This window comes from Dasypus novemcinctus, chromosome 24 (genome assembly GCF_030445035.2).
Source record: "Dasypus novemcinctus isolate mDasNov1 chromosome 24, mDasNov1.1.hap2, whole genome shotgun sequence".
Classification (NCBI taxonomy): Eukaryota; Metazoa; Chordata; class Mammalia; order Cingulata; family Dasypodidae; genus Dasypus; species Dasypus novemcinctus.
Window position 1 is genome coordinate 44,225,939 of NC_080696.1, and position 25,260 is coordinate 44,251,198.

At 53.0% G+C, this 25,260-nt stretch overlaps 1 protein-coding gene across 3 annotated transcripts; it reads right to left on the bottom strand.

Moving 5' to 3' along the window:
• Positions 1-547: 547 nt before the first annotated feature.
• Positions 548-23,409, bottom strand: MAFB (MAF bZIP transcription factor B). Of its 3 annotated transcripts, XR_009183226.2 has the most exons (4): positions 22,074-23,409; positions 19,867-19,898; positions 2,926-3,155; positions 548-1,816 (listed from the first exon to the last, which is right to left on the bottom strand). XR_009183226.2 is itself a non-coding variant. In XM_004475097.5 (2 exons), exons 1-2 carry the CDS (start codon positions 23,039-23,041, stop codon positions 19,868-19,870), a joined length of 999 nt encoding a protein of 332 aa, XP_004475154.1. In that variant the 5' UTR covers positions 23,042-23,409; the 3' UTR covers positions 19,798-19,867. The 3 variants fall into 3 exon arrangements, 2 of the variants coding, with proteins under 2 accessions (XP_004475154.1, XP_004475152.1); XM_004475097.5 differs by lacking the exons at positions 548-1,816; positions 2,926-3,155 and having other exon boundaries at positions 19,798-19,898; XM_004475095.4 differs by lacking the exons at positions 548-1,816; positions 2,926-3,155; positions 19,867-19,898 and adding an exon at positions 20,073-20,505.
• Positions 23,410-25,260: the final 1,851 nt, after the last annotated feature.

Consider the following 25,260-nt stretch of genomic DNA (forward strand, 5'->3'; position numbering starts at 1 on the left):
TTTCTTTTAATTGCATCTTCAGAGTCTCTTGCCAGGTAAGATAGCATACTCACAGGTTTTGGAGTGAGGACATGGACATCTCCAATGGGGATGATTCTGCCTGCCACAAATGGCCCAAGGAGAGGACGGGAAAAGACCCTCCTGGCTCTATATTTGTTGCAGTTGTGTCACATCAGTAAACCCCTATCTTCTGCATCCCTCCTGGGACCCTGGGCAACTGGAAGAGGCCAGAGGAAGCCGGACTGAGCTGGACGAGCTACAGTCTCCATGTTTGAGCAGCCCAGCTTCAGGCCCAAGCCCATATCTAGCCAGGCTTTGGGTCACTCCTCCCATATCCCAAAAGGAACACACATGTGACTCAGGCTCTGCCACTGACCCACAGCATCTCTGTGGGGGAGAACTCTCCCTTGCCAAGCCTCAGTTTCCTCATCTGTGAAAGGTTCTGAGGACCACAGGCAAAAATGTGATGCTCTGATGACATAGTTAGGCAAAGAGTAAGGGCACAATACATGCTTCAACATGCTCATCCCAGTGGATCAGGGTTGTTCTGGTCAGGTTTGCATTTATGACAGCACTGGGGTGTATGGCAGGGCAGGCTGTTCCAGCATCAAGAGCTGCATGTGTGTGTGTGTGCGTGCGCGCACAAGGGCGTACATGTGTGCATATGTGAGAGTGAGAATCAGTGGGGGGAGAATGCTTTCCAGCATGGAGAACCCAGCCATATTCTGGACCAGAGCCTCCCACCAAGAGCCTCTGAAGGCTGAGGCCGGCCCCGGGAGACGCCCACACACCTGCGAGGCTGACCACAGCGAGCCGCCCCAAGCAGGACAATTCTTTGAAGTCTCCTGTTTTACCCACTCTACTCCAGAGGGTGCCCACTGATGTTTTATTGTAAAGGTCAGCGCTTCACATTGTAAATCCCTGGAACACCATGCAGCTGTTAAAAAACATGAGGTCAGACTTTGCACAGACAAGATGTGCAAAACATAGTGCTAAGCAATAGGGGGGGGAAAGGGTACATTTCAAACCTCCGGGTATAGGTTGGAGCCATTTTCACTTTTTTAAAAAAGTGTCGCTCTTGCCAAGTTTCCGAATTCAAGGTATAGGTGGCAATTGGATGGATATAAGCCCATATGGAGGAGTTGGACCTGTGTCAAACTAGATAGTATTAGCTACCTGTGAAGACACCTGAATTCCAGTTTTTTACGTGCGAGGTCTCCCTTTGGCCTTTGAAAGGAAGGTAGAAGGATAGATGCATATACAATTCACGTTGGTTTGGAGGCGGGAAAGTAAGGGCCTCTGACCCCTTTATTCTGTGGATATTATACATTTGTTTGGGGTTTTTTCAAACAGCTAGCTTATATGGGGTGTGCCAAAACTCTTGGTGCAGTTTTAAGCTCAAAAACTATTATTTCCCTAATCTTAAAAAATAAAGACAAAAAAAGTACAAGTATTACCTATTTGGACAGAAAGGGTGACGTTTGTCTCAGAGTTTCAAGTACTACCAGGTACACCTGATACTGACTGTGGTCAAGGCCGGCCAGGGACTCCTGCTCTCCCAGCCCCAGGACTCAGCAGGGCTGCAGAGAAGGTCAGCAGCGTCTGCAGCCAAGACATGGGTGTTACCCAACGTCCTGCAACACACGCACACACTCACAGAAGGTTCTGCACACAAATCGCCTTGGGATGTGCATTTCTCTTCTCAGCAGGCATCAGTCTCAGAGGTGACAGGTCTGGCTTCCGTGGCTGACTCTTTCCCCTATCAGCTGAGCAACCTTGGACGTGCCATTTTTACTCTGATCCTTGACATCTCCATCTGCAAAATGAGGGTAAAATTAAAAAGATAAGCATAAAGTACCTAAGCCAGTACTGGATGCAAAGTAGGTGCTCAATAAATAAGGTTTAGAGGAAGGGGAGGCCCACTGCCTCTCCCCAGGCCCTGGGTACCACCCAAGTAGGACTACGATATCAGAGATGTGCTGAGGAGAACAGAGTCCATGGCCATACCAGCCTGCCTCTCTCTGCCCCAGGTAGGGCTGGGCACTGTCCTGTGACCACCTGAACCTGACTTGTTCCAGGACATGTGCCATGGCCTCAGGGCTCAGAGGGACCTTACAGCCCACCTGGGAAGGAAGCAAGATATGCCTACTTTACAGATGGAGAAAATGAGGCTCAGTGAGGTTGTAAAGCTTCTATTCACATATGTTCATTCATTTATTCATTTGTTCACTCGTTCATTTAATATTTAAATGAGAAGCCAATGAGGACCAGGCTCTGCGTTAGGTTGGGGCAAGAGGAAGCAGCAGTAAACCTGACCTAGAAGGGATCAGGACCGGCTCCATGGGCGTGCCACCCGGGCACTGCCACAGGGCCCTATAGCCGGTTTAAGGCTCTGCTGTCACCTTCTTGGAAGTCTTAATAATATTTGTAAAAAGAGGCTCTGTATGTTCATTGTATGTCAGGCCCCATTAATTAACTGATCCTTCCTGAAGCCAAGAGGATCATGAAACCCAGTGAACAGTTACCAGTGAGATGAATGGTGGGAAAGGGAATCCAAGTGAGCGCAGGAGAGGTGGGGGTCAGTGATGTGGGGTGGAGCTGCCTGGCCCAGTCTAGAGTGGCAGACCTGGTCTCCCGAAGGGACTGACCCTTCAGCTGAGGCCTGAAGATTGATTAGAAATTGACCCGGTAAAGAGATCAAAAGATGAGGCGAAACCTCAGCTTCCTTATCTGTGAAATGGGAGTAGTGATTCTGACCCCCTGGGGCTGGTACAAGATTCCATTCAAGTCATTCCTCCATTCCACCAATATATTTCAAGCTCCTGCTATGTAGGAGGCACGCAGAAGGCGTTCCAGACCCACATGCACCCCGTGCCCTCCTGGTGCGTGAGTTCCAGAGAGGAGGTGGAGGCTAAAACGACTTACTGCACAGACAAGGATCCATCTATTCCTGGGATCTGTGTACAGAAGATCTAGAGGGTGCTGAGAGTCTACAGATGGGGCCTGGGCTGGGCCGGCCTGGGCTGGGGCCAGGAGCAGAGGCGCCTGCGGGCACGCGGGTTGGCAGTGGGGTCCGGCGCTGCAGTGCGCTTCAGCCGCTGCTTTCAGGAGGCGACATGGGCTGTGCCCAGCTCCCAAAGGAACCCTAGGAGGACCTGGCTCACGGCAAGGAGAGGGCAAGAGAGTAATAAAAAGCTTAATTAATGGGAATGCAAAATGGTACGGCCACTTTGGAAGACAGTCTGGCTGTTTCTTACAAAGTTAAACATAGGCTTACCACACGATCCAGCAATCGTACTCTCGTACTCCTCGGTGTTTTCCCAAATGAGATGAAAACGGATGTTGACGCAAAATCCTGCCCACAGATAGTTTATACCAGTTTTCTTCATAATTGCCAAAAATTGGAAGCCACCAAGATGCCCTTCCATAGGTGAATGGATAAACAAACTGTGGCACATCCAAATTATGGAGTTTCATTCCATGATAAAAAGAATGAGTTATCAAGCCACAAAATAAAACCATGGAGAAACCTTAAATGCATATTGCTAAGTTAAAGACGCCAGTCTGGAAAGGCTATATACTGTAGGATTCCAACTACATGTCATTATGAAGGAGGCAAAGCTATAGAGACAGTAAAAAGATCAATGGTTCTAGAGGTTTGGGGGGTAGGGGATGAACAAGAAGAGCATAGGGCATTTTTAGGGCATTTTTTACCTGTGTGATAATGTAATCGTGAATTCATGACATTTTGCATTTGTCAAAACCCATAGACCACAGCACAGTGAATCCTAATGTAAACTACAGACTTTAGTTAATAACAATGTGTCAATATTGGTTCATCAATTGTAAAAAACGTGCCACGCTAATAAAAGATGTTGATAATAGAGAAAACTTCGGTGGAGGTGGGGGGACAGGGAGAGGGGGTATGTGGGCACTCTCTGTACTTTCTGCATAAATTTCAGTGAACATGAAGTGGCTCAAAAAATAAAGTCTATTAAAAATTTAAAAAATAAGTTAAGCTTAATTAAAGGGAAGGCTTTCAGAGGGAAGGACGCCAGGAGGTCCTACTGACCAGCCACTGATGCTGTGTCTGATGCGTCCATCAGTTATGTCACCTTCCTAACCCTCAAAGTGCTGTTGTGGTGTAGCACAGGAAACTTGGGCAGGTTGAGCAACTACCCAAGACCACAGAGGAAGTCAGGACCAGAATCCAGTCTCCTAAGTCCCAGAGCAGACTCTGCAGCTTCCACTCACCTCCTCACTAAGCAAAAATCTGCCCAGGTACTTCACAATCCACCAGAAAAATGCCTCTCCAGTCCCAGAACCCTCAGTGCTTGTTCTTCTCCTGAGCAGTGGGTTTGCTTTGCCTTGAGAAGCACTGTGGATCTTAGAGGTGACCTTATGTCCCTCTTCCTGTAGGCCACTAGGAAGCCCAGATTCAAATCGATGGCCCATCTCAGCATGGACTTTATGTCATCATTTCAGTTCTGGCTCCATCTTACTCATCTACCCTGTTTTTATTTTCTGCCTTCTATCTTTCATTCATTTCTGTATGGTTTGGCTCACTCAGTTATAGCCAGTTCATTAAGCATCTTAAACCTCCTCTGCCTTCTCGATTGGCTTCATTCTTCCCACTCTGCCAAGAACCTTTCTCTGGTTCTTCATGCAAAAGGCCCAGCGAGGCTGCCTCAGCTCTCCCTTCTCAGCTCTTCCCCATTTAACCTCCTGCCCCACTCCAACTACACTCCAGAATCCAGAGGCCTATTTCCCAGGCAACATCTTCATTAGTCTGGCTTGGGTCAGGTTGTCCATCCCTGCGTCAGGCAGCTGTGGCCAGGGGCTGGGTCCCACAGCAGAAAGATGGCAGCAGGATTCCATCCCCACAGAGTTATCCCCAAACTCCTGATCCCAGCATTCAAGGCCCCCTAGGACCTGAGTGCCACCACCTTTTTCCAGTCCTAGCTTCCCCAGAGCCTAGTTTCCAGCTAAACAGGACCCCTCACTGTTCTGGGAACTTTCTGCCTTCAGCTCAATCTGCCCAGTTGTCCTCCGATCCTGGTGCTGCCTCCTCCCCCGTGCTTGCTCCCACCACCCCGCCGTGTCTCTTCCTCCTCATGGCTCCTGTTCCAAGCTCTTTACCCACCTGGTCCGTCTTCCTGATCCTGCCCCTCAGAGTCCATAAGGCTTGGTCACCCCCCACAAACTGCCGGGCTCCCAGAAGGCCAGGACCTTGGGGTATGGACCCCTTAGGCCACGGGGTCAGACATCCTAGTTTAAATCCTAGCTGCCAGGTAGCAAGGCTTAGGCGGATCTCCCTACCTTTTCCTTAGCTGTCCCCAGGAGCACTCGCTCACAGCATGTCAGGTCCCTATGCGGAAGGCACAGGAGCCAGTGAGGAGGATGCAAAAGCACTGAGCACAGAGTAGGTGCAGCTGAGTGAATGAGCAGATTCGTGCCTGAAATGAGCACACTCTCCCTGACATACGCACCCACTCCCCACTGCGAGACAGTGGCCTGCTACCTGCTCACGGCCCTCCAGGTTCCTGGGGACTCTGGGAAGTGGGCAGTGGAGCAGCCCCAGACCTCTGGTGCTAAAAACCCATCTCCAGTCGTTAGAGGTAGAGAGTTCGATGGGCCTTGCAGGTGCAAGCAGGTGTGCTCACACCTGAGAGGGGGCAGGCTCACCTGAGCCTGGGCTTAGACCCAGCCCACCTCTGCCCCCTCTCCGTGCTTCCAGAAGGCCCTGCATGGGGAGCCCCCTTGCCCCCTTCATGCCTCTGACCATCTCCTGCCCCTAGGACTCCCATGAGACCAGGAGGGTGCTGGAGGGGAAGGTAGAAAGGGGGCATATTGGGTGGCGAGTGCCCGCTCTGGGCAGGCACTGCACTTGCTGCTTTCTGTGTGTTTTCTCACTCCCTCCTCATCTCTCTTTTACCACCCTGCCAGGTTAATATGATTATAGCAAGTTGCAAGTGAGGAAAGTGAGGCCCAGAAAGATTACAAGGCCTCCCCAGGCCAGCCGGGTCATGGAGCCAGAGTTTCAGCCCAGGACCGTCAGTCTGTAGAGGCCGGGTCTTGCCAATGTGGCAGGATGAGGACCCGGCCCCGCCCCCACCAGGAGCCCCTGCCTCTGTCAGACGAGCAAGGTTGGCCCTGCTCTCCTGAGCGCTGGACTGGAGCCCCTTTCCAGGGAGGCAAGAGTGGACAGCAGCCTGCTGCTCAGGGCCCAGGAGGCTGAGCCAGGCAGGCTCTTGGGTCCTTCCTGGCTGGGGAAGGAGCCCAGTGTCATTACCAGCAGGCAGACTGTGGGGTGGGGGGCTGGTTCCCCACCAACCCCTCAGAGTGCCCAGGGAGGGATAAGTGGTAACTAACCACACTTGGTGAACAGAGAGGCCAAGGCAGGAGGCAACTGGGCAGGATTCAAACTAGGGCCCTATGCTATCTTGAATGACACATGGGACTTCATCAAGTTCTGTCTCAGTTCTGAACTGGACCAAGTGACTTGGAGCCCTCCTCACCAGCAGATTTTCCACTGGAGGAGAAACTGGACCCTAACAATGGCTAGCAAAGTGATGATGTTCGTAGTGAAGATGTCGATGAGGAAGGTGATGATGGTGGTGGTGGTGATGATGATGACAACGATCATGATGCTAATAAGAGCAATTAGCTAACACACAAAGGACTAAGCATCTGCCATGGTTGTAAGCACTTTGTGACATCATTTCCTTTAGTCCCCACACCAACGCAGAGTGGCAGATACAGGTATTATCGTCCCTACTTTACAAATGAAACACTATGTCATGGAGAGATTTAGTAACTTGTCCAAGACCACAGAATTAGAAAATATTGGAGCTGATGGTCTGGTTGCAGAGTCTACTCTCCCATCCATGTGCTTACCTGTGTTATATCTATAATACAGTGAAAACAGCAGTCATTTCTGTTGAGCACTTACTACATATCAGGGCTGGTGCTAAATACTGCATGCATTTTCTCACTTGATTTTCACGATACCTTTAGCATCTTGACATTACTATAGTTCTATTTGGCAGAGGTGAAATCTGAAGCCCTGAGAGGTGAAAACATTTGTCTGAGAGCACAGAGTCAGCACGGGACAGAGGCGGCTGTCTGACCCAGGCACACGCTCCTATGTACATTTGCAAATGTGTGTACCAGGGCACACCCATCCCACACAAACTCACAGAAACATGGCCACAGCCAACAGGCTGAGTTGTCACTAAGTCGGGGACCCAAGTGCTTGGTCTAAACACTCAAGATATTCTCTCCCTGTAGCATTCCAGGGTGGGGGAAAAGTTTACATTGCAGTCATGCAAAGGTTTCTTCCCCGGAAAATACTGGAAAGCCCTGCCAGTCAAGATTCCCTGGGCTCTGAGCATGTGGGGGAAAAGCCTATGGGAGCAAGAATATTCTCACGCAGGGCTGCAACCTCAGACTCTTCCCACGGCAGCAGCAGCAGTACATTCATAACTGCAAATCCCATTTCCTAGGGGTTCCTGCTGAGTTTTGCACAGAACACCTTCCAGGGCCTTCCCTGCCAATCGATTCCAGGGCAAATTGAGTCAGTGATCCCCGAAAGAACCAGTTAGACCTGTTTGAAAGTCTCCCTAGCTGCAGTGCCTAAACTTGGGCTTTCAGCTAAGTCTAAAGTTTAATCCCTCCTGGGTTGCTTCTAGGAGCATTCCCTGGCTCCTTCCTGTTGAGACCTGGCCCTGGGCACTGCAGGGAACCAGTGATGGCTCAGACCTGCCACCAACCAGCCCAGCCATGTCCGGCGGTCATCACAGCAGCCACCACCCATTGCATCTCACCACACACCAGGCATCATTTATCTCAAATGATCCCTCCTGAAACCAGGAGACGTGTTTTAGCAAAGAGGAAATGGAGGCTCAGAGAGGTGAAGTGACTTGCCTAAGTCCCCACAGCCAGTAAGAGGAGGGGCTGGGCTTGAGCCCAGGGCTCTCTTCTCCACAACCTGAGCACGTCCCCACTTCAGCTCCAGAGATTTCAGAGCAAGGAAAGGTATTCAGCTGCTGTGGCCTGGAATGATGGCTGGAGGAGGGGTCCCAAAGAGGGGTGGCACATGGGTGACAGAGAGCCTCACAGGAAAGCACAGGTGAAGGCATAGAGCTGGAGAAACTTAATTGGGCTTGGGTTGAACTGGGACCAGAGCTGAGGGTGCAGGGCCTTGAAAGCCAAGCTAAAGAATTCAGAAGATTCCCTGGAGGCGATGGGGAGCCATCCATGGTTTTTGAGCAGAACTAATTGCCAATATCTCTAAAAAGTTTATTTAAAAGCAATATTCCCAACTGGGCACAAATGGTTTGAAGGTAAGAAAGAAGGGGGCCTTTTTCCCAGAGTCAAGTCACTACCAAGTAAAATCCCAGAAGCATTTTTCAGCACTTAAAAATTCACGTACTCAGAAGAGTATAAAAGTTGAAAACATAGACTCAGTTCAGACTACCTGGGTTTAAAATCCAGCATTGCCATTTAAAAGCTGTGTGTCCTTGGGCAAGTTGCTTTCCCTCTCTGAGATTCTGTTTCCTCAACCAGAAAATGGGGATAATACTATCCCCTACCGAATCATAGACTTGGAATTAAAGGGTTTGGAGGACAGCAAGTTTGGGATATTTATTTCCAGTGGAATTCTATGTGCCTAAGTTAGTGTGGGATGGTTGCATCCCTTCCTGAAATGGTATTTGTGATATTATGACTGGATTTAAGTAATAAAGACTTTTACTTCTAAATAATAATAATAATGTCCCCTACCTCAAAGTGTTAATGCTAGGTGAGGTAATATTTATAAAACACTTAACAGTGCCCGGCACATGGAAAGGATTTGTCAAAGAGGAATCTTCAGTCCACAATCTTCCTGGAAAAGAGGAAAATAGTGGGGTGCGCTTAGTGACCCCATTCTGGGTCCCGAATCACCAAGTGCTTTGCTAACTACAAACTATACCTTTAATAATATGCCCTGGAAGATTCATAAGAACCAACTTCAATCTCAGAGGTCTATAATCTGCAGAAAGAATCTACTACATATATGCAATTTCCTAAGGTCTAAGCTAATATTTGTTCTTTTTGGAAGCAGGACTCTTTGACTCTTTAGTTTTCTGGTGCACTCTCCTTCTTCGTACAAGCCGAGAGAGGAATGCCGGGCACGCATGAGAAGACGGAACCATCCTTTTTAGAGACCTCAAGCCAAAGGAAGCAGGTCTTTTAAATATATGGTGCCCACATCCTGATGATACGTAACTTTCCTACGATGTGAAAGTCTAAAACCCAGGGCAAGGTCACTCCCTGAGGACCTTGAAGGAGACAAAAGCTGGGCAGGCCATCAAACATGGGTGCCCTCGGGAAGTCAGCCAAGGGGCAGGCGTGCTCTTGCCAGGGGCCTCTGCACTTTGCTTCTGCCCTTCCATCTTCCCCAAATTGCCTGAGAGTCTGAACCAGCATCTGGGACTGCCAACGCCACAGTTTAGGCGGAACTGAAATTTGGCACATTGTTCTCTTCTGGGGCAAAGATGGACCAATGACTTTTTTGATTTTGCAAGCAAAGCAGTGACGTGATCAGAGGTGAGTTTTAAATGACAGTCCTGGAGGAGTGGGGGGATGGAGGTCCCGGAAGATGATTTATAAGACCCTGGGGATTGACAAGGAAAGAAGCGGGGACATTCCACACTAAGGTGCGGAGGTGGAGACAGACAGGAGGGGACCACTGAGAGAAGAAAAGGAAGCAAAATCAGACCCAAATCACCTTGTTTCTCCTGAACTGGAACGACTTGGCCTGGTGGTGTTTGCAGAAGTACCGCCCCCCCCCCCCAAGCTCTACTTGGGGACAAGATTCCCTGGATCTATTTCCATAGCTGTTCAATGGATCTAGTGACATTCATGCTGATTCCTTCCTGTAAGCCCCCCCCATGTCTGCAGAAAAGGGTGACGCAAGGGGTGGGGGCGGGGCACAGCTCAAGCCCGAGTTTTGATTTCCCAGCCCTAAATGCCCAGAGAAATGTCCTACTGGAAGGATGTCGGTCTCTCCTCTTATGGGTTCCACTTTTAGAGAGCCTCTTCCTGAGGCAATGAAACAGAAAATAGAAGCTGGGGTGGGGTGGGGGGGTGATTTTGACTTGAGGACACTGAATACAATCTTTTCTGGATGTTTACAAAAGTGTGTTTACCACACAGCCTGCTCTCCGAATCCCAGCAATTGCTTAAAACAAGAGAGCTGTTGATTTGGGAGGTTTTCTTGAAAAAATATATCATTACATATGTTGGATTTAGAGATAGTATTTCTTTTTAAAAATAACTTGTCAACAGGACAAAAGTATTTAAGAGGCTTTCTTCTCACTCAGAAAGCAACAGGGAGGAAGAGGCTTTTTTATTTGTTAGTTTTTTCATATAATCTTAGAAGCTAGAAGAAGGAAAGAAGGGTACATTGGGAGAGGGGAGGGAGGCGGGAAAGCAGATGGATGCTGGAGAGCGCCATGTCCTCAGAATCCCCAGGAGACCTTCTCTAACGCCCCTGGCCCCAGGCCTCACCCCCAGCCTACTTCTCCTCAAAGACCCACTAATTCTTTCTAGGGGAAGACAGTAGGATTGAGCTCTGCTCTCCCTTCCCCCAACTTCACCCCTTCCCCACCCAGTACTCATCTCCTTGCCTCTTACATCAGATGTCAGCCTCTCACTCCCCACAGACACCAAAATACATCCTGAAGTACAGTGCCTGTACCACTGATGGCACACAGGAGTTTCCCGGATGGTACACAGACCATCTCTTTTTTCATTTTAGTGGTTATGTAATTTTATGGATGCTCAAAAAATATAGGCAAGTAGATAATAGAAGATAGATGAGATTTATATCAACCTAGATCATAGACAAGATTAATTTTGATAGTGACAGGTAATATTAATATGTAGATAGGTGATTACTAGATAAGGTTAATATATAGATAGATGCTATAGATAGATAAATATAAAAGAAGGGGAAAAGAGAAAGCGAGGGGGAGGGAGGGAAGGAGGGAAGGAGGGAGGAAGAAAGGAGGGAGAGAGGGGGAGGGAGGAAGCAAGAGAGGGCGAGCCAGGAGCTCAAACCCATAATTTCACTGATATTGCTGCTTTCCTCTTTACATTTTGCTCCACACACATTCATTCAACAAAATCGTGGCTGACTGAGGACTTACTAGAGCCAGGCACCACACATAGTGCTTAGGGACACGCGTGAACAAAGCAGTCCTTGGATACTGACCTCACAGAGCTTGTGTGCTGATGGGAAGGGGAAGTAAATGAGAAATACTTGAAATAAATAATCCAAAGTTCTAAGGTGATAGGTACTATGGAGAAAAAGGAGCCAGGAGAACAAGGTGAGCCAGCCATGCCAGGGAAGAAAAGGGACAGGCCGCCACCTTAACTAGGTGGTCAGGATAAACCCCATCTGGGAGGTAAGATTTCAGCAAAGATTTGAAGGAGATGAGGGGTAAACAGGGAGATACGTGGGCCAAGCAGAAGAAAAAGTTCCAGCAAATGACCCCAGCAAGGACAATATGCTGGAAAGCAAGGTGGCCAGTGTAGCCAGAAGAGAGTGGGACAGGAGAGAAAATAGAGAGAAAATCAAAGCAGTGACACTCTTAGAGGCTAGGGGGTGGCGAGAGAGGAAGAAGTGGCCTTCCAAGCCACTGCCACCTGCCCCTACATAGTGCATAGCTCTGCTTTCATCTACTTTGTATATCAGGCTTCTGCATAAAATTTCATGTAGAGATCTGCCACTGAATGAAGGGTTTACAAGCTACTGCTCTTGCCAAACGGAGGCTCACTTTTTCCCAACCCAGGCCCCTTCCATTTACTTCACCTGAAGGACCTTTGCCCCTCCTCTGCCTGTCCAAATCCCCTTTCAAGCCCAGCTAAGATGATATCTCTTCCGGGAAGCCTCTCCTAACCTCTGGATGGAAGCCTTATGTGCATCTCCTGGCCTCTCATGGCCCAGGATCTGACATTGCAAATCACTTTTCTCTTGCCTGGTCTCTAGTAGAGGATGACTGGCCAAGTACACTGTGGTTTGTGGTGATGGCACAGGCTAGGATGTAATGACAAACAACCCTAGAATTTCAGTGGTTTAACATAACAAATTTCTTGCTTCTGCTGCATATCCAACTTGGGTCAGTGGGTGAGAGCTCTGCTCCTCACAGTCACTCAGGGACCCAGGCAGAGGGAGGTCAAACCGTCTTAGAGATGAACCTTCTGGAACATATGGTTTCTGTGGTCGCCATGGCAGGGAAGGGAGTGCTTGAAGGTCTCGCAAGAGCAATTAAATATCTCAACCTGGAAGTGAACCAAGTTACTTCCACCCACAGCCCACTGGAAAGAACGAGTCACATGGCCTCACCTAACTGCAAGGGGGCAGGAGAGTGTAATCTTTGCCTTTGCCCAGAAACAAAGGACAACCAGATGCCAGTGTGCTCTAGAAGTGCCTACAGAAGGCTCCACCACATCCACCCTTTACCCAAACTACCGTGGAGCTCTGGTGGGAGGGAGGGCAGGAGGAGGTTAGCCCAACCAGTTCTCTCTCCTCTCTCCTCTCTCGCTCTCGCTCTGTAAGTCCCAAGTATTCTAGGGAGACACCCAAAACTGTGGGGCCAAATTCCAATATCAGCAAAGAAGGATCCAAGCCAAGAAACCATTTGATCTGACCTAAGGTTTATAATTTTTGAATCGTAAATCTCATTATGCCACGTGCAATCTCAGCTGGAAACCTTTCAAAGTTTTCCTATAGCTCTGTAGGGCAGTCTCCAGGCTCTACACCATCCAACTCCTGCTCATGGCTCCAGTCTCACTTGGGCCCCTTCTCCCCTCACTCACTGCCTTCCGGCTTCCCTCTCAGTTCCTGCAGTGTGCCAGACTTCCTCCTGCCACAGGCCTTCGTACATGCTGATCCTTCAGCCTAGACTTGCACTATAGCAGCCACTAGCCATATGTGGCTATTCAAATTTTCATTAATTAAACTAAAGGATACTTAAAATCTGCTTTCTTTGCTGCATGAACCATGTTTCAAGGGCTCAGTGGTCACATGTGGCTAGTGGTTACCTTTTTGAATAGTGCAGATAGGCATGTTTCTATCGTTATATAAAGTTTTATTCAACAATGCTGGTCTCATATTTTTCCTTACCTGATTGAGTTAGATAACTCATATTCAGGCTTCAAATCTCAGCTCAAACATCAGTCCAACTGGGAAGCCCTTGCTGACTCCTCACCCTCCAGTCTAGGTCAGTTTTGTTGTCACATGCTCTTAGAGGGCCATGTAACTTTCCTCCATGACAGTTATCTCTTTTCAAGACTGTATGCCCATTAGTACAATATTTAGCTGATACCACCCTCTCTTGTTAGGTTATAAACTCGATCAGGGCAGGGATTATTTCTAGTTTTGCTCATTGTATTGCTAGCACCTTGCACAGCATTTGACACATAGGAAAAGACACAACAAACATTCATTCAATGAGCGGATGAATGGTTTTAGGATGGCCCAGCTGCTGGAAGCAAAATATTCACAAGCCTGGGGTTAGAGCTACTGTGGAGAGCTGCCACTCAGCAGGCTCCTGGGTGAGCAGTAGCAGCTTCAGAGGCAACAAACCCGACCTCAACCCAGGACCCCCAGCCGACTCCTGCATCCAACTCCTCACCAAGGCCCCCACATGCTCTCCCTCCAGGGTAAGTTCTGTCTTCACTGCATAAGCCAAGCCCCAGGTATTCAAAAACGGCCTCTCCTCCACTTCCAGCCCTGCTTTTGCTCGCAGAAGAGCCCTAGGAATTGGACTGACCTTGGCACATTTGCTGGGAAGCCTGGCTAGGCATGGAGGAGAGTGCCGTGGGCTCTAGCACACATGTGGCCAACCTCGTGGACAAAGTCGTGAATTGCTCGGTGCTGAATCTGACAGGTAACATGCAGCAACTGCATGATTTACCGGGGTTTGTGGGGAGAGGTTTCCTCTCCCACTTTGAGAGCTTGAGTGCTTCCTATAAATATTTATGGCAGTCTGGGCCTCCATTAACCCCATCAGTGCCACACATCACTTGTTGCATGGTGCTTGTATGTCAATGAATGGGCAGGTCAGTGAGCAATACACGTATGTATGTGAATGTGAGTATGTGGAGATGTACACGGGTATGCCTGCGTTTTACAAGAATGTGTATGTGTCATCAGGTGTGTTTCAGTGTGAGGATAAATCGATACAGGTACGTGCACCACTGTGAACACTGTATTTTACTGTGTGAGTGCATGTGCATAGGCACTGGGACACACATATGTGCTTTTAGGCATGGATATATGCATGTGAGTACACTTCTCTGCCCATACATATAATATATGTGGCATATATATATCCAGGAGCATGAGTGTGTATATAGCAAATAAGCACATGTGAGTTCTGTGTTTGAACATGAGTGTCCACACGGGCTTGCCTCTGCATATGTGAGCGTGGGTGTGTGCATATGTATATCTATGCTTGAACCTGCCCTGAGTGTGTCCAAAGCTTCAGAATCACCCAAAAAATAGCTTCCATTAAGCTGTGTTTGATTACATCAAATTGCCTCACCTAGAAGCAGCTTCTCCTCTAAACACTTGCTCTGGTAATTATGATACATGAACTGAAAAGTTCAATTGAGAACAGATGAAGGTGAGAGGACTGTTGATTAACTGCAAGCAACATGAACATCTTGGGCCAATGATGCCCAAACTGGACACACACACACACACACACACACACACACACACACACACTGCCCCATGATAGCCTGCTTGTTATTCTGTCAGTGACTGAAATGAGTGGCAGGGCTGTATTTTCCCCTTGACACCTTCTGTTTGTCCTGCTGTACCTCCAAGTCCCCACCACCCATCTCCCTGGCGAACAGGGGTCTTGTGGCTCCAGAGCAGAAAGTGCACCCCCCAAGAAAGTGACCTCTCTGCAAAGGAAATTAGAAGGAAACTGTCCCCAAACTGCCCTTTGAAACTCTCTAAGCTCCCAAGGGTTTAGAAATGAGACAAAGAACTTGTAGTAGAGTTTGGGGGCAAAAATGGAAATTTTGGCATCAGATGGTTGGGATCTCAATTTCTGGATCCTCCACTGGGTGACCTGGGCCAAGAGATGGCCTTGTTGACCCACCTCTGGCATGTGGTCAGTGGTAAGCCACACTGCACAGAGCCAAGCCAAGTGCTACAGTGCAAGTAGCCCCGTGGCTTGGCCTCGCCTCTTCTGTGGCCTGCCGTGTCCACGGAAAGGGACACGAGCACCAGTCTCAGGTTCCTGGGACACAAAGCAGGGCAGATGCCAAGCCCTGCATAGGGCAGTGCAGCTCTTCTCTGCCCACTCCAGCCAGGCAGAGCTGAGTCACCAGGGCAGTCCAGGCCCACGGCCCCTCCCCCGTGGAGTCTCAGGGCACCGTAACCATGGCGGGCTCAGGGGAGGAAGGAGGCAGATCAGGAAAAGAAGCACTTGAGAGTGATCTCTGCCAGCCTGCACTCTCGGTTCCCTGGGATCCTGATTCCCAATGGACAAGGGCACACTCCAGCTTCCTACTCAGCTTCCTACTCAACTCCTGGAAGGAGTCCAAGCCCTGGTAAGATGCATAGAGCTCCCGAAAGGAAAACACAAAAATATAAATATTGGATTTGTGAAGTCCACCACCCTCTCACTCTGAAACTGGCTCCTTCCAGAAGTACCAGGTCTCTTTCCACTGCCTCTGTGGCAGCCCCTCCAGCCCAAGGGCAGCTTCTATTTTACATGAAAATAACTTCACATTCAAAGAATGCAGATAGGCACCTAAAACTGAGCTTCCCTTCAGAAGGAACTCTTATTAATTTAGGCACTTTTCCGTACAGGAGCAGCAACTTATTCATATATTTCATTTCTTCCAAGTGAGGACAGTGAGTTCCAATTTTCTTATCTAGCTGTGTCTTTTAAGATAACACGTGTTAAAACATGGAGAAGACACATAGGGCTTTAAGAATGGGTGTTGAGCCCTGGAAAACCTGAGTAGGGCATGGGGGAGGCATGGAGGGCATGGAGAAGATGTCGGGGCTTGAAGCGTATGTGCGCTCCGGCTAAAAGGGATGCCTGCCAGAGTCTGGACACCTGCTCCCAGAGGCAGGGACTGTAGAATGAATGAGATTCCAGCAGCAGTTGCTGCTTCTTCAAAGGGAGCCTAGGCCTCTGAGCCAGGAAAGTCCCACTCCGGGAGCCACGTGGTGGCTGCTTCCGCAGGCCAGTTACACCTGGGACACAGGACTCTCCCTTCACGGGAGCTAGCATGGCTCCTGAGAGTGCTACACTGGATTCAGGGCTGGCGGTGCTGCTTCGAATCAAATCAGAGGGACTTCTTTGAGGAGGGCAGCTGCTGGAAAAGATGCTGCCTATAGGATGTGCCATTCAAGGACTTTTATTTTGGTGGGGGGAGGAGGGGCAAAGCAAACCTCTAATCTTCCCTTTCTTACATAACAAATCCAAACACAACTATCTCTGGGATGAGGGGCCAGGCTGCGATCAGACTGCCGCCTGCAGAGGAGAGGGTTACGCAAGAAGCCAGTTCAGGGTTTTCCGTTCTGAAAACAGAAAGACCCAGAATGCAAGTTTTACATCTAAAAGCCTGAAAGGGAATAACTAGAATCTCTAAATCCAGCTGTTTCCAGGATCCTGAGAGAAAGAGCTTGGAAGTGCAAGTGCAGATGGGGGAGGGGGATGGAGAGAAGGGGACAGGCCTGCTGTGGCAGAAGCCAGAGCTCCGGGCCACAAAGAAAAGCCAAGCAACTGGCCTGGTGTCTTTGGGAGGGCTACGTGCAGCTCCCACTATGAACGCGTGTCCAGCGACCCTGGGCAGGCACAGGCTGGAGTGGGTGGGTGGGAGTTCGGGGCCTCTGGCAGAATGGGGGGTTGCCCCACCACAAAAGTGTCCAAAGACCGCTGGCTGAGGGAGGCCCCTCTGTGCCTGAAAGAGGACCCCCTGAGTCTCAGGGCCCTGCCACAGCCTTCCCAGAGGACCCTTTCCACGAAAGCTGAGATTCGGCCCCTCTCCAGCCAGCAGGACCTTGCAGGCAGGCGGTCCCCAGCCAGCCCCTGCCCCGGACGGAAGGCTGGAAGGGAAAGGCTGGGAAGCTGCAGCGGCCACGGCCCCTCGCCTGCTTCTGCAGGCTCTGTGCCCTGGCAGTAGCCAGACCTCCACGTCCATCCCTCCACTCCTCCGGAAGGCACACGGGACACCGCAGGATGGCTCCCGCAGCCCTTCCCTCCAGCCAGCACCGGGACAAAAGGCAGGAAAGAAAAGGGAGCAAGTTTTCTGAAATGACACAGGCTATGGAAGGGCTGAAGGAATTGGAAAGGGCAAAAAAAAAAAGAATGTGAGGGCCCCGGGGCGCCCAGAAAGGGACCCGCATGGCTCCAGAGGCCAAGGGGCCCACCCCTGCGGGGCGTCTGGAGACCCGAGGCTCCGGGGAAGCGCCCTCCACGACTCTCCTCGCTAAGGGTGGCGGCGGCAGATCCCGCCCGCACAGCCCCCGCAGACCCGAGACATCCGAGGATCGCGAGAAGGGGGGCTTCGCACGGGACCCAGCCCCAGCGACCCCGGCCAGGGACGCGGCTTCTACCGGAGCCACCGTCCCGGGGCCTGCGGGTGCCGCCGGCGCTCGTTCCAGTGTCCGCGTGAGTCTGTCTCCGCGTGCGGCGCGAGTGCCAGCCAGCGCCGGCCTGTCTACACGGGAACCAGGGCCGGGTCGGAGAACTCCTGGCGCAGGGACGGTTTTCCCCGGGGGCTGGGAGGACCACCAGGAACCCGCGAGCCTAGGGGGAAAAGTGGGGTTAGAAAATGGGGTGAGGGTTGCGGGGCGCCGCCGGGGTGGCTCTCTGACTCGCCTCGGAAGTTGGTTCGCTTTTCCGGAGCTTGTGGGCTCGGATCCGCGGCACCTCGGCGGGTCGGACCGCAGGGTGCGGGCAGGGACGCGGCCGGGCCGGGGGCTGCGAGGGCCGGCGCGCTCCCTCGACCCCGCTTTTCTGCGTGCCGCCGGGGCCTGTTGGTGCTCAAAGGGTGGGCTGGCGCAGGCACTGGCAGTGCCTGTGTGGGCACCAATGAGGACGCAGAGTGTGCGGGTCTGTGCACCAGTTTGCAGGTCAGTGTGTGACTGGGGCCGGCGGGGGACTGTCAGCTTCTGCGCTCTGAACCCGCCTGGGCCACTGTGTCTTTCTGGATGAGGCGTGATGGTGTCACTCCCTGGGAAGGTGTCTACATCTCTGTGCCACGGGTAAGAAAGACCCCTGCTTCGGAGTTTGCCTCCCTTCCCAGCTTGCAGGTTTTGCCTACATGGGTTGACGTGGTTCGGAGAGGCAAGAGGAGGCCAGTCGGTCTCAGATGATTCCAAAGGGAGTCTGGCCACCTTGTTTAGGGCCTCAGCCCTCCCACCCCTCGGCCTCTGGAGCCACGCAGCAAGGTTTCTCCCAGCCATGGGGACAGCCGGGCCACCTGGATGAGGCCCCTTTTGCCCCAAAGGGGATACTCTTGTACATGCAGATATGCTCCTGTCACATTCTGTGCACTCACACTTGCACGTGCAAGTACCCAGCAAATCATATTCTTTGGTCCTTCACCTAGTCACACATAAACACAGTTTACCCCCTGCCGGACTCAGGGGCCCTCCTCCTTTCGGATCACAAAGAAACCCTTTCGCACCAGACACCACTTTGGTTTGGGGAAAGGAACTGGGACTTGGAATTAAATTTGAGCTAGAACCCCAGACTTCCACTAAACAACACCAAAGCACTCGATAAATGTAAATTACTGCTAAAAATTTGCATGCTTCGTTTTTGTTTTTGATGCTTTTCTCCTGGTCTTCTCAGCCTGCCCACCCCCAGCCCTCCATGGATCCCAGTGAGTTTCAACTTCCCCTTCTTCTCCCAGACTCTTCTCCCAGACGGAGGCTCTACTCCAGGGTTTTCACTACACCTCCCCATTGGAATCCTGAAACTCCATGCTAAGAATGCCCAGCCAGAGACCCCCAGGGCTGGAAGGCTGTGCCTGCCTTCCACGGATATGAGGTCTGAGGACCCTGGAGACCTCTCGGGGACTGAAGTAGCCAAAGGAACACAGAGGTTTTTCTGGGTTTTGACGGGGGAGGGGGATCTGAGGAGGACTCTGACCAGGACTCCAATGAGGACAGGAGGGGTTTGGGGACACCTAGGCAGGTACAACTCTTTGAAGCATCCGCTAAGGGCTCAGAAAAGGAAAGTTTCTGCTGCCACCTTCCCAGTGGGGATATTCAGAATGTGACACAGGTATTGGCTGAGCCAAAACGATGCCCCAAACTCCCTCCCCAAACCAGAAGCAGCGAGTCACTGAAATCCACGGCCAGCAACCCAGTACCCTACTGCGGGGCTCGGAGGATCCAGGCCTGAGCTGCCCACGTGCCCTGGGCACACCGCCCCAGGAAATAGGTCCAGGGAGGGACCTCCTGACTAAAGAGTTCTGGGGCCCCAGGACCTGGCCGCTGGGCTCCACCTGCTCCCACAAGCCCTTGGGGAAGGGGGACAGGCCTCCTGTGAGAGCAGGACTTCTGTTTCTGGGCAGAACAGGAGAAACAAGCGGGAACAGGAGAAAGGAGAGGCGGGGGAGCAGAGGCTGGGGGCTGGCTGGGACTGGACGCCGGAAGGACCCTGCTTCCCCATCAGGGCTGCAGCTCCTAGAGGCTTCCCTGGCTCTGCCGGCCTCGACCTTGAAGCCAGCAGACTAGCCGGCTGGTCCCGATGCCCAGCCTGAGAGCCCCACAAAGGTGTTGTCTGCCTCACGGCCAGAGTCTCCAAGGCCTTTGGACCAGCGCCCTCTCACCTCACAAGCCAGCTCCCGACCAGCATCTGTACCTAGGGTGAGAAGCAGAGAACACGGTTGAGGCGCACATACACACATGCTCACTCACTCAAGGGACAGATTTGTCCGGACATCTTTTCCATTGGCCAAGATGACGAGAAGACCCCAGAGTTGGTGCGACTCTTGAAGGTGCCAGACGACAAAGTCAAAGTCATGCAAACGCAGAGTCCTCTAAATAAACACCATTTCCATGGTTTTAATAAGCAAAATAGGAAACCATTTTAATAACCAAAAAACAGAAACCAGTCTGAATAAAACTACAATAGACTAGGTTTTAATATTTTCATATCATAAGCAGGGTTTGAAATTGATCCCTTATTTTACATGAAATAAAAACAATTTCCATTGCGGCAACTTTGATTTCAACACAGTTGAATCCGTAAAAACCGAAGCTCGTTTCTGATGCAGGACGAATATCCACAATATTTAAAACTGCAAGCACCATGCGGTTCATACAATCTTGTTATTACTGTTAATTTATCAACTAATACAAACTCAAAAATGCATCTGGCCAGCAGCGCCAGCAATTTCAAATGGGAACTAAAAAATATGCTTTCATTTTGGTATTTTTGTCAGTGCAACTTAAATCCTTTTACTGACCTGCAGGAAAAAAAAAATAAAAGAAAAAATAAACACCCAGATCTTCCCTATAACTACTATACAATCAAAGGAAGGGGGTGGGGGGATACCACCAATAACTCATCCGCTATCTCAAAAGCAAGTAAAGAAACACATAATGTGTTGGTCTAAAGAACGCACTTGAAAGTTGCAAAATTACTTGCCAATGTTTAGGTACATCCTGAGTGAGGCGGGTGGTTCAACACAAGCTCAAGACATGATCCGCAAGGGTCTCGAGAGAAGGCTCACCCTAGGATCCTGCAGTCCCTGCAGTTAGTGCGGGGCCAGGGGGGGGATTGCAAAGGGCCCGGGGATGGTTCTGGATACATGGAAAAGCTAACAAGAAGACAGTTTGCTTTCCTTTTTTGTTCGGGGTGTCAATTTGGCTTGCAGACAGGGTGGGAAGCAAGCACACCCTGAGGTCTCTAGGGTGGGGAACTTCGCAGCTGCCGTGCCCCAGTCCTGAGAGGTTGGGACCCCCATCCTCTCTTCTCTTTCAACACCAACAAAATAGAAAACTAAAGCAGTAGGGAAAAGAGGACTGACTGGGGGCAGTGAAGGTGGCGAGAAAATGCAACTTTCAAGGATGGCCCAAGACAAGGTTGTTTTCTGGTGCCGATGCAAAATGCCCAAAACTTTTAATTCTCTACGTACAAAAAAAAAATGTCATAATGATAAGCCCAAACAAAGACACTCAGCTTGCGGCCACTTTCTTTATGCAGTTTGCCGGGCGGGTATTTACAAGCCGACAGCCGGGACTGAAACTTGCACGGGCGCCCTTAGCCGCCGGAGTTTCGGAACTGTTATCCCTTCTCACCCAAAGAAACAAGGGGATTATGATCCATGATCAACAACATGCTAAAGTTAAACAAGAAAATGGTACAAAATAGAAATTATTACCATACATGTCCAGCATGCAGGATTAATATTTTTAATGCAGATTTTCGTATTTTTTTCTATATAATCGAGCAGGCAATAAAACTGATGAGATCTGCGCGCCGAACGTCCTAACTGAGGCCAGCATCTCGAGACTTAGGGCCAGTGTTCTCTGGACCCTGGAAAGACAGGTCCATTTGTCCTTCCTCCGCTTAGCCTCGCCTCGCACCTGCCGGGACGCCCGGGGCCCCTCCTCTCTCCTCGCTGCTCTCTTCCTGGGGCGGACTGCGCACCGGGCAGTAAAGCGGAGGCCCGGGTTTAACGCGCAAAGTTCAGAAAGCCCGGAGTCTCCGGAGGGCCTTGGCAACTCCTCAGGACTGGACTTCACCGCCCTCCAGCCTGGGAGAAAAGTTGCTCCGAGACCTCCCACCCCCTCGTCTCTCTCTGTCTCTGCTCGAGTCTAGAAGACGGCGCTGGCGCGCGCTGCTTTTCGCCTTGGCCAAAGTCCCCTGCCTGCCCGCCCGCCCGCGCGCCCTTCCTCCCTCTCCCACAAGTCAAACAGGTCAAGGCTGGGGCCGTGGCAGGGACAGGGGCCGGGAAGGTCCGGGGCTGGGGACACGGGACAGGGAGTCCGGGCTGGGGCAAGGGCGGGGGCGGGACCCGCCACGACTCACAGAAAGAACTCGGGAGAGGAGGGGCTGTCGCTGGTGGAGCCCGCCTCCCTGAAGCCGGAGTTGGCGAGTTTCTCACACTTGACCTTGTAGGCGTCTCTCTCGCGGGCCAGCCGGGACACCTCCTGCTTAAGCTGCTCCACCTGCTGAATGAGCTGCGTCTTCTCATTCTCCAGGTGGTGTTTCTGCTGGACGCGTTTATACCTGCACGACTGGGCGTAGCCCCGGTTCTTCAGGGTCCGCCGCTTCTGCTTCAGGCGGATCACCTCGTCCTTGGTGAAGCCCCGGAGGTGGCGGTTCAGCTCACGCACCGACATAGACACGAGCTGATCGTCGGAGAAGCGGTCCTCCACGCTGCCGCTGCCTCCTGCCGCCGTCGCTGCGGCCACCGCGTGCGGCCCCGGCCCGGGGTGGCTGGTGGGCAGCTGCTGCGTGGGGCTGGCCGCGCTGGACGGCGGCGGCGACGCTTGGTGATGGTGGTGATGGTGCGGGTGTGCATGCGGGCCCAGTTCGTCGTGGGCCACGCCGGCTGCCGGGTACGCGTGGTGCGGGTGTGGGTGGTGGTGATGGTGGTGGTGGTGCGCGCCGCGGAAGCCGTCAAAGCTCTGCAGCGGTTGTGGCACTGGGTGCGAGCCGATGAGCGCCTCCACGGCGTCCTCCGGCGTCAGGTTGAGCGCCTCGGGGTTCATCTGCTGGTAGTTGCTCGCCATCCAGTACAGGTCCTCGAGGTGGGTCTTCTGCTCGGTCGGGCTGAAGCTGGGCGACGAGGGCACAGAGCTACACGGCGTGCTGAGCGGCGTGGACGACACCGAGCCGGTCGGCTGCAGGCGCGTGCAGGGCCGGCCTGGGCGCTCTGCGCGCCCCAGCGGCTCTTTCTTCACGTCGAACTTGAGCAGGTCGAAGTCGTTGACGTACTCCATGGCCAGCGGGCTGGTGGGCAGTTCGGGCCCCATGCTCAGCTCCGCGGCCATCGCTGATGCGGGGCGCAGTCGCCGCCGCCGCCCGGGAAACTTTGCAGCGGGCCGGGGCGCGCCGAGCCGAGCGCGCGGGCGAAGAGCGGCGAGCCGGGGAGGCGGGGAGCCGAGGGCGCAGCGGGCCGGGGCCGCCGGCCAAGCCTTTGTCTGGGGACGCAGCGGCGCGCCAGAGAATCCCGAGGCTGCCCGCTCTACCCGAGAGCTTGGGGCTGTGGCCGGGTCGGGCCGGGCGGAGCCGGGCGGGTGGAGAGGCGAGCGGGGCGCGCTGCTAGGAGGAGGGGAGGTGCTGGGCGAGCGCCCGCCGCTCGCTCTCTAGCTCTTTTGCTCTTGGGCTCTCTGGCTCACAGCCGCTCGCAGCCCGGCGGTGCAGCTGTGCTGGATCCGGAGCCGCCGCCGCCTTTTATCGCCTTCCTGATGTCACAGGGGCGCGGGGGCCCAGGCGGCCGGGAGCGCTGGCCAATGGCTGCACGGCCCCCGCGGCCCGGCGGCGCAGGGCGGGGCGCGCCTGACAGCTCCTCCGCCCCCCGCGTCAGCTGACTCGCGGCCGGAGCTGCCCCGGAGCTGCTGAGGCCTGGCGGAGGGCTGGAGAGGAGGAGTAGGACGGCCCGCCGGGGCCCAGCCCCCCGCACCCTCCCGGTCCCAGCCCCCGTGCGCTCGTCTCCGGTGCGCCCCTCTCCCCACCCCGGGGCGCCACTTCCACCTCCTCACGCGCTTTCCTCCCTCTTGGCCCTTTGAGCATTCCCACCCCACCCCCAGCTCGTGTCACCCCCAAGGAGGTTCACAAGGAGCGCCAGAACAGCGCCTCCCGGGCCCTTTGTTCCCAAGCGTCCCCCACCCGGTGGGGATCGCTCCGTGTGTCCGCGCTGCCGCGGGCCGTGTGCAGTACAAGCTTATGTTTCTGGAGGTCTGCGCGTATTGAGGGGTGTATGCGTGCGTGCGCGCGCGCGCGCGCCAAGGTTGGGACTCAACTCTTGGACTCAGGAGACCCTACTCGGGCCTAGGGTGTCCGTTCCCTTCCCGGTGGGTGCGGGGCCCTAGCCCTGAGATGCGACTTCGTTGGCTCAGCCGCTCCCCTCCGCTCACCCCACCCCCAAATGCACACGAGGAAAGGAATGAGTACTGAATCGGCCAAAAGGCTCTGAACCCCTTTCCTTCGTCGGACACGCAGGGCCCTAAGCGCTCTGAGGCTCCTGGCCAAGGCCAACCCCGGACGGTGCTCCCGGAGGCTCTCGGCATCCGGGGAGCGAGCCCTGTTTTTGTTTGAACGTTTTGTAACGATTAAGCAGATCCCAGCATCAGCCCGCCGCGGAGAGGCTCAAACAGGCATAAAGTGCGACCCCAAGTGGCCACTATGCGCAAAGGCGCGAAGAACCGCCCGGCCCGCCGCGGGAGGCTCGGAACGCGCTTCGGACCCGGGGGGGGGGGGGGGGGGGGGTCTCCCGACCTGACCCAACTCAAGCAGCCCAGAACGCAGGCTCTATGCGCACCGAGGACCAGGACAGGTTCCCCTCTGGCTACGTACAGATGTTTCTGTCCCGTCCCTGGTCTCCGCTGCAAGCCCCGCGCTGGCGTTTCCCTCCCACCCACCAAGAAATTCTGTGCCCCAACCCTCGGGGGATGCTGTTTCTCGCGCGCGAAGGTCCTGGGCTGAGCAGGGCCGGTGGCCGAAAGCGAAAACGCTAAGGCGAGGGAGCCCAGGGTTGTCCAGCCAATTCTCCGGAGGGCAGACGGAGAGCCCGGAGCGCTCCGCACTGGGCACCCAGAAAAGGCTCGTGCGCCGAGCACCCTCCCTACCCCGGTCGGGGATGGCCAGAAATAAGGGGTTCTTTCCGATACCCCGGCCCAGGCGCCGAAACCGGATAAATCGCGAATTCGCCGAATCGGGAGACCCGACCCGCTTCACGCGTCGCCTTTCGGTTCTCCAGCTTGGGGCGCGCGCAGCGAGAGGCCGGAGGAGGTGCCAGGTAAGTGCGTCCCGGCCGCGGCCTGCGCGGGACCAGCACCACCGACGCCCGCGTAGGGGGCAAAGGGGTCACACCACCGCGGACTCGGCCACGTTGTGTGTGTGTGTGTTAGAAGGTAAGATATTTGCCTCCAACTAATCTGAAAACCCGCTCTATTCTCTTGCGCCCTTGGGGAGACTGGGGTGGGGCATGGACTTAGGCCGCCTATTTTTAGTAAAATGGATATATTTTAACCAAAACTTGGACTGAAAG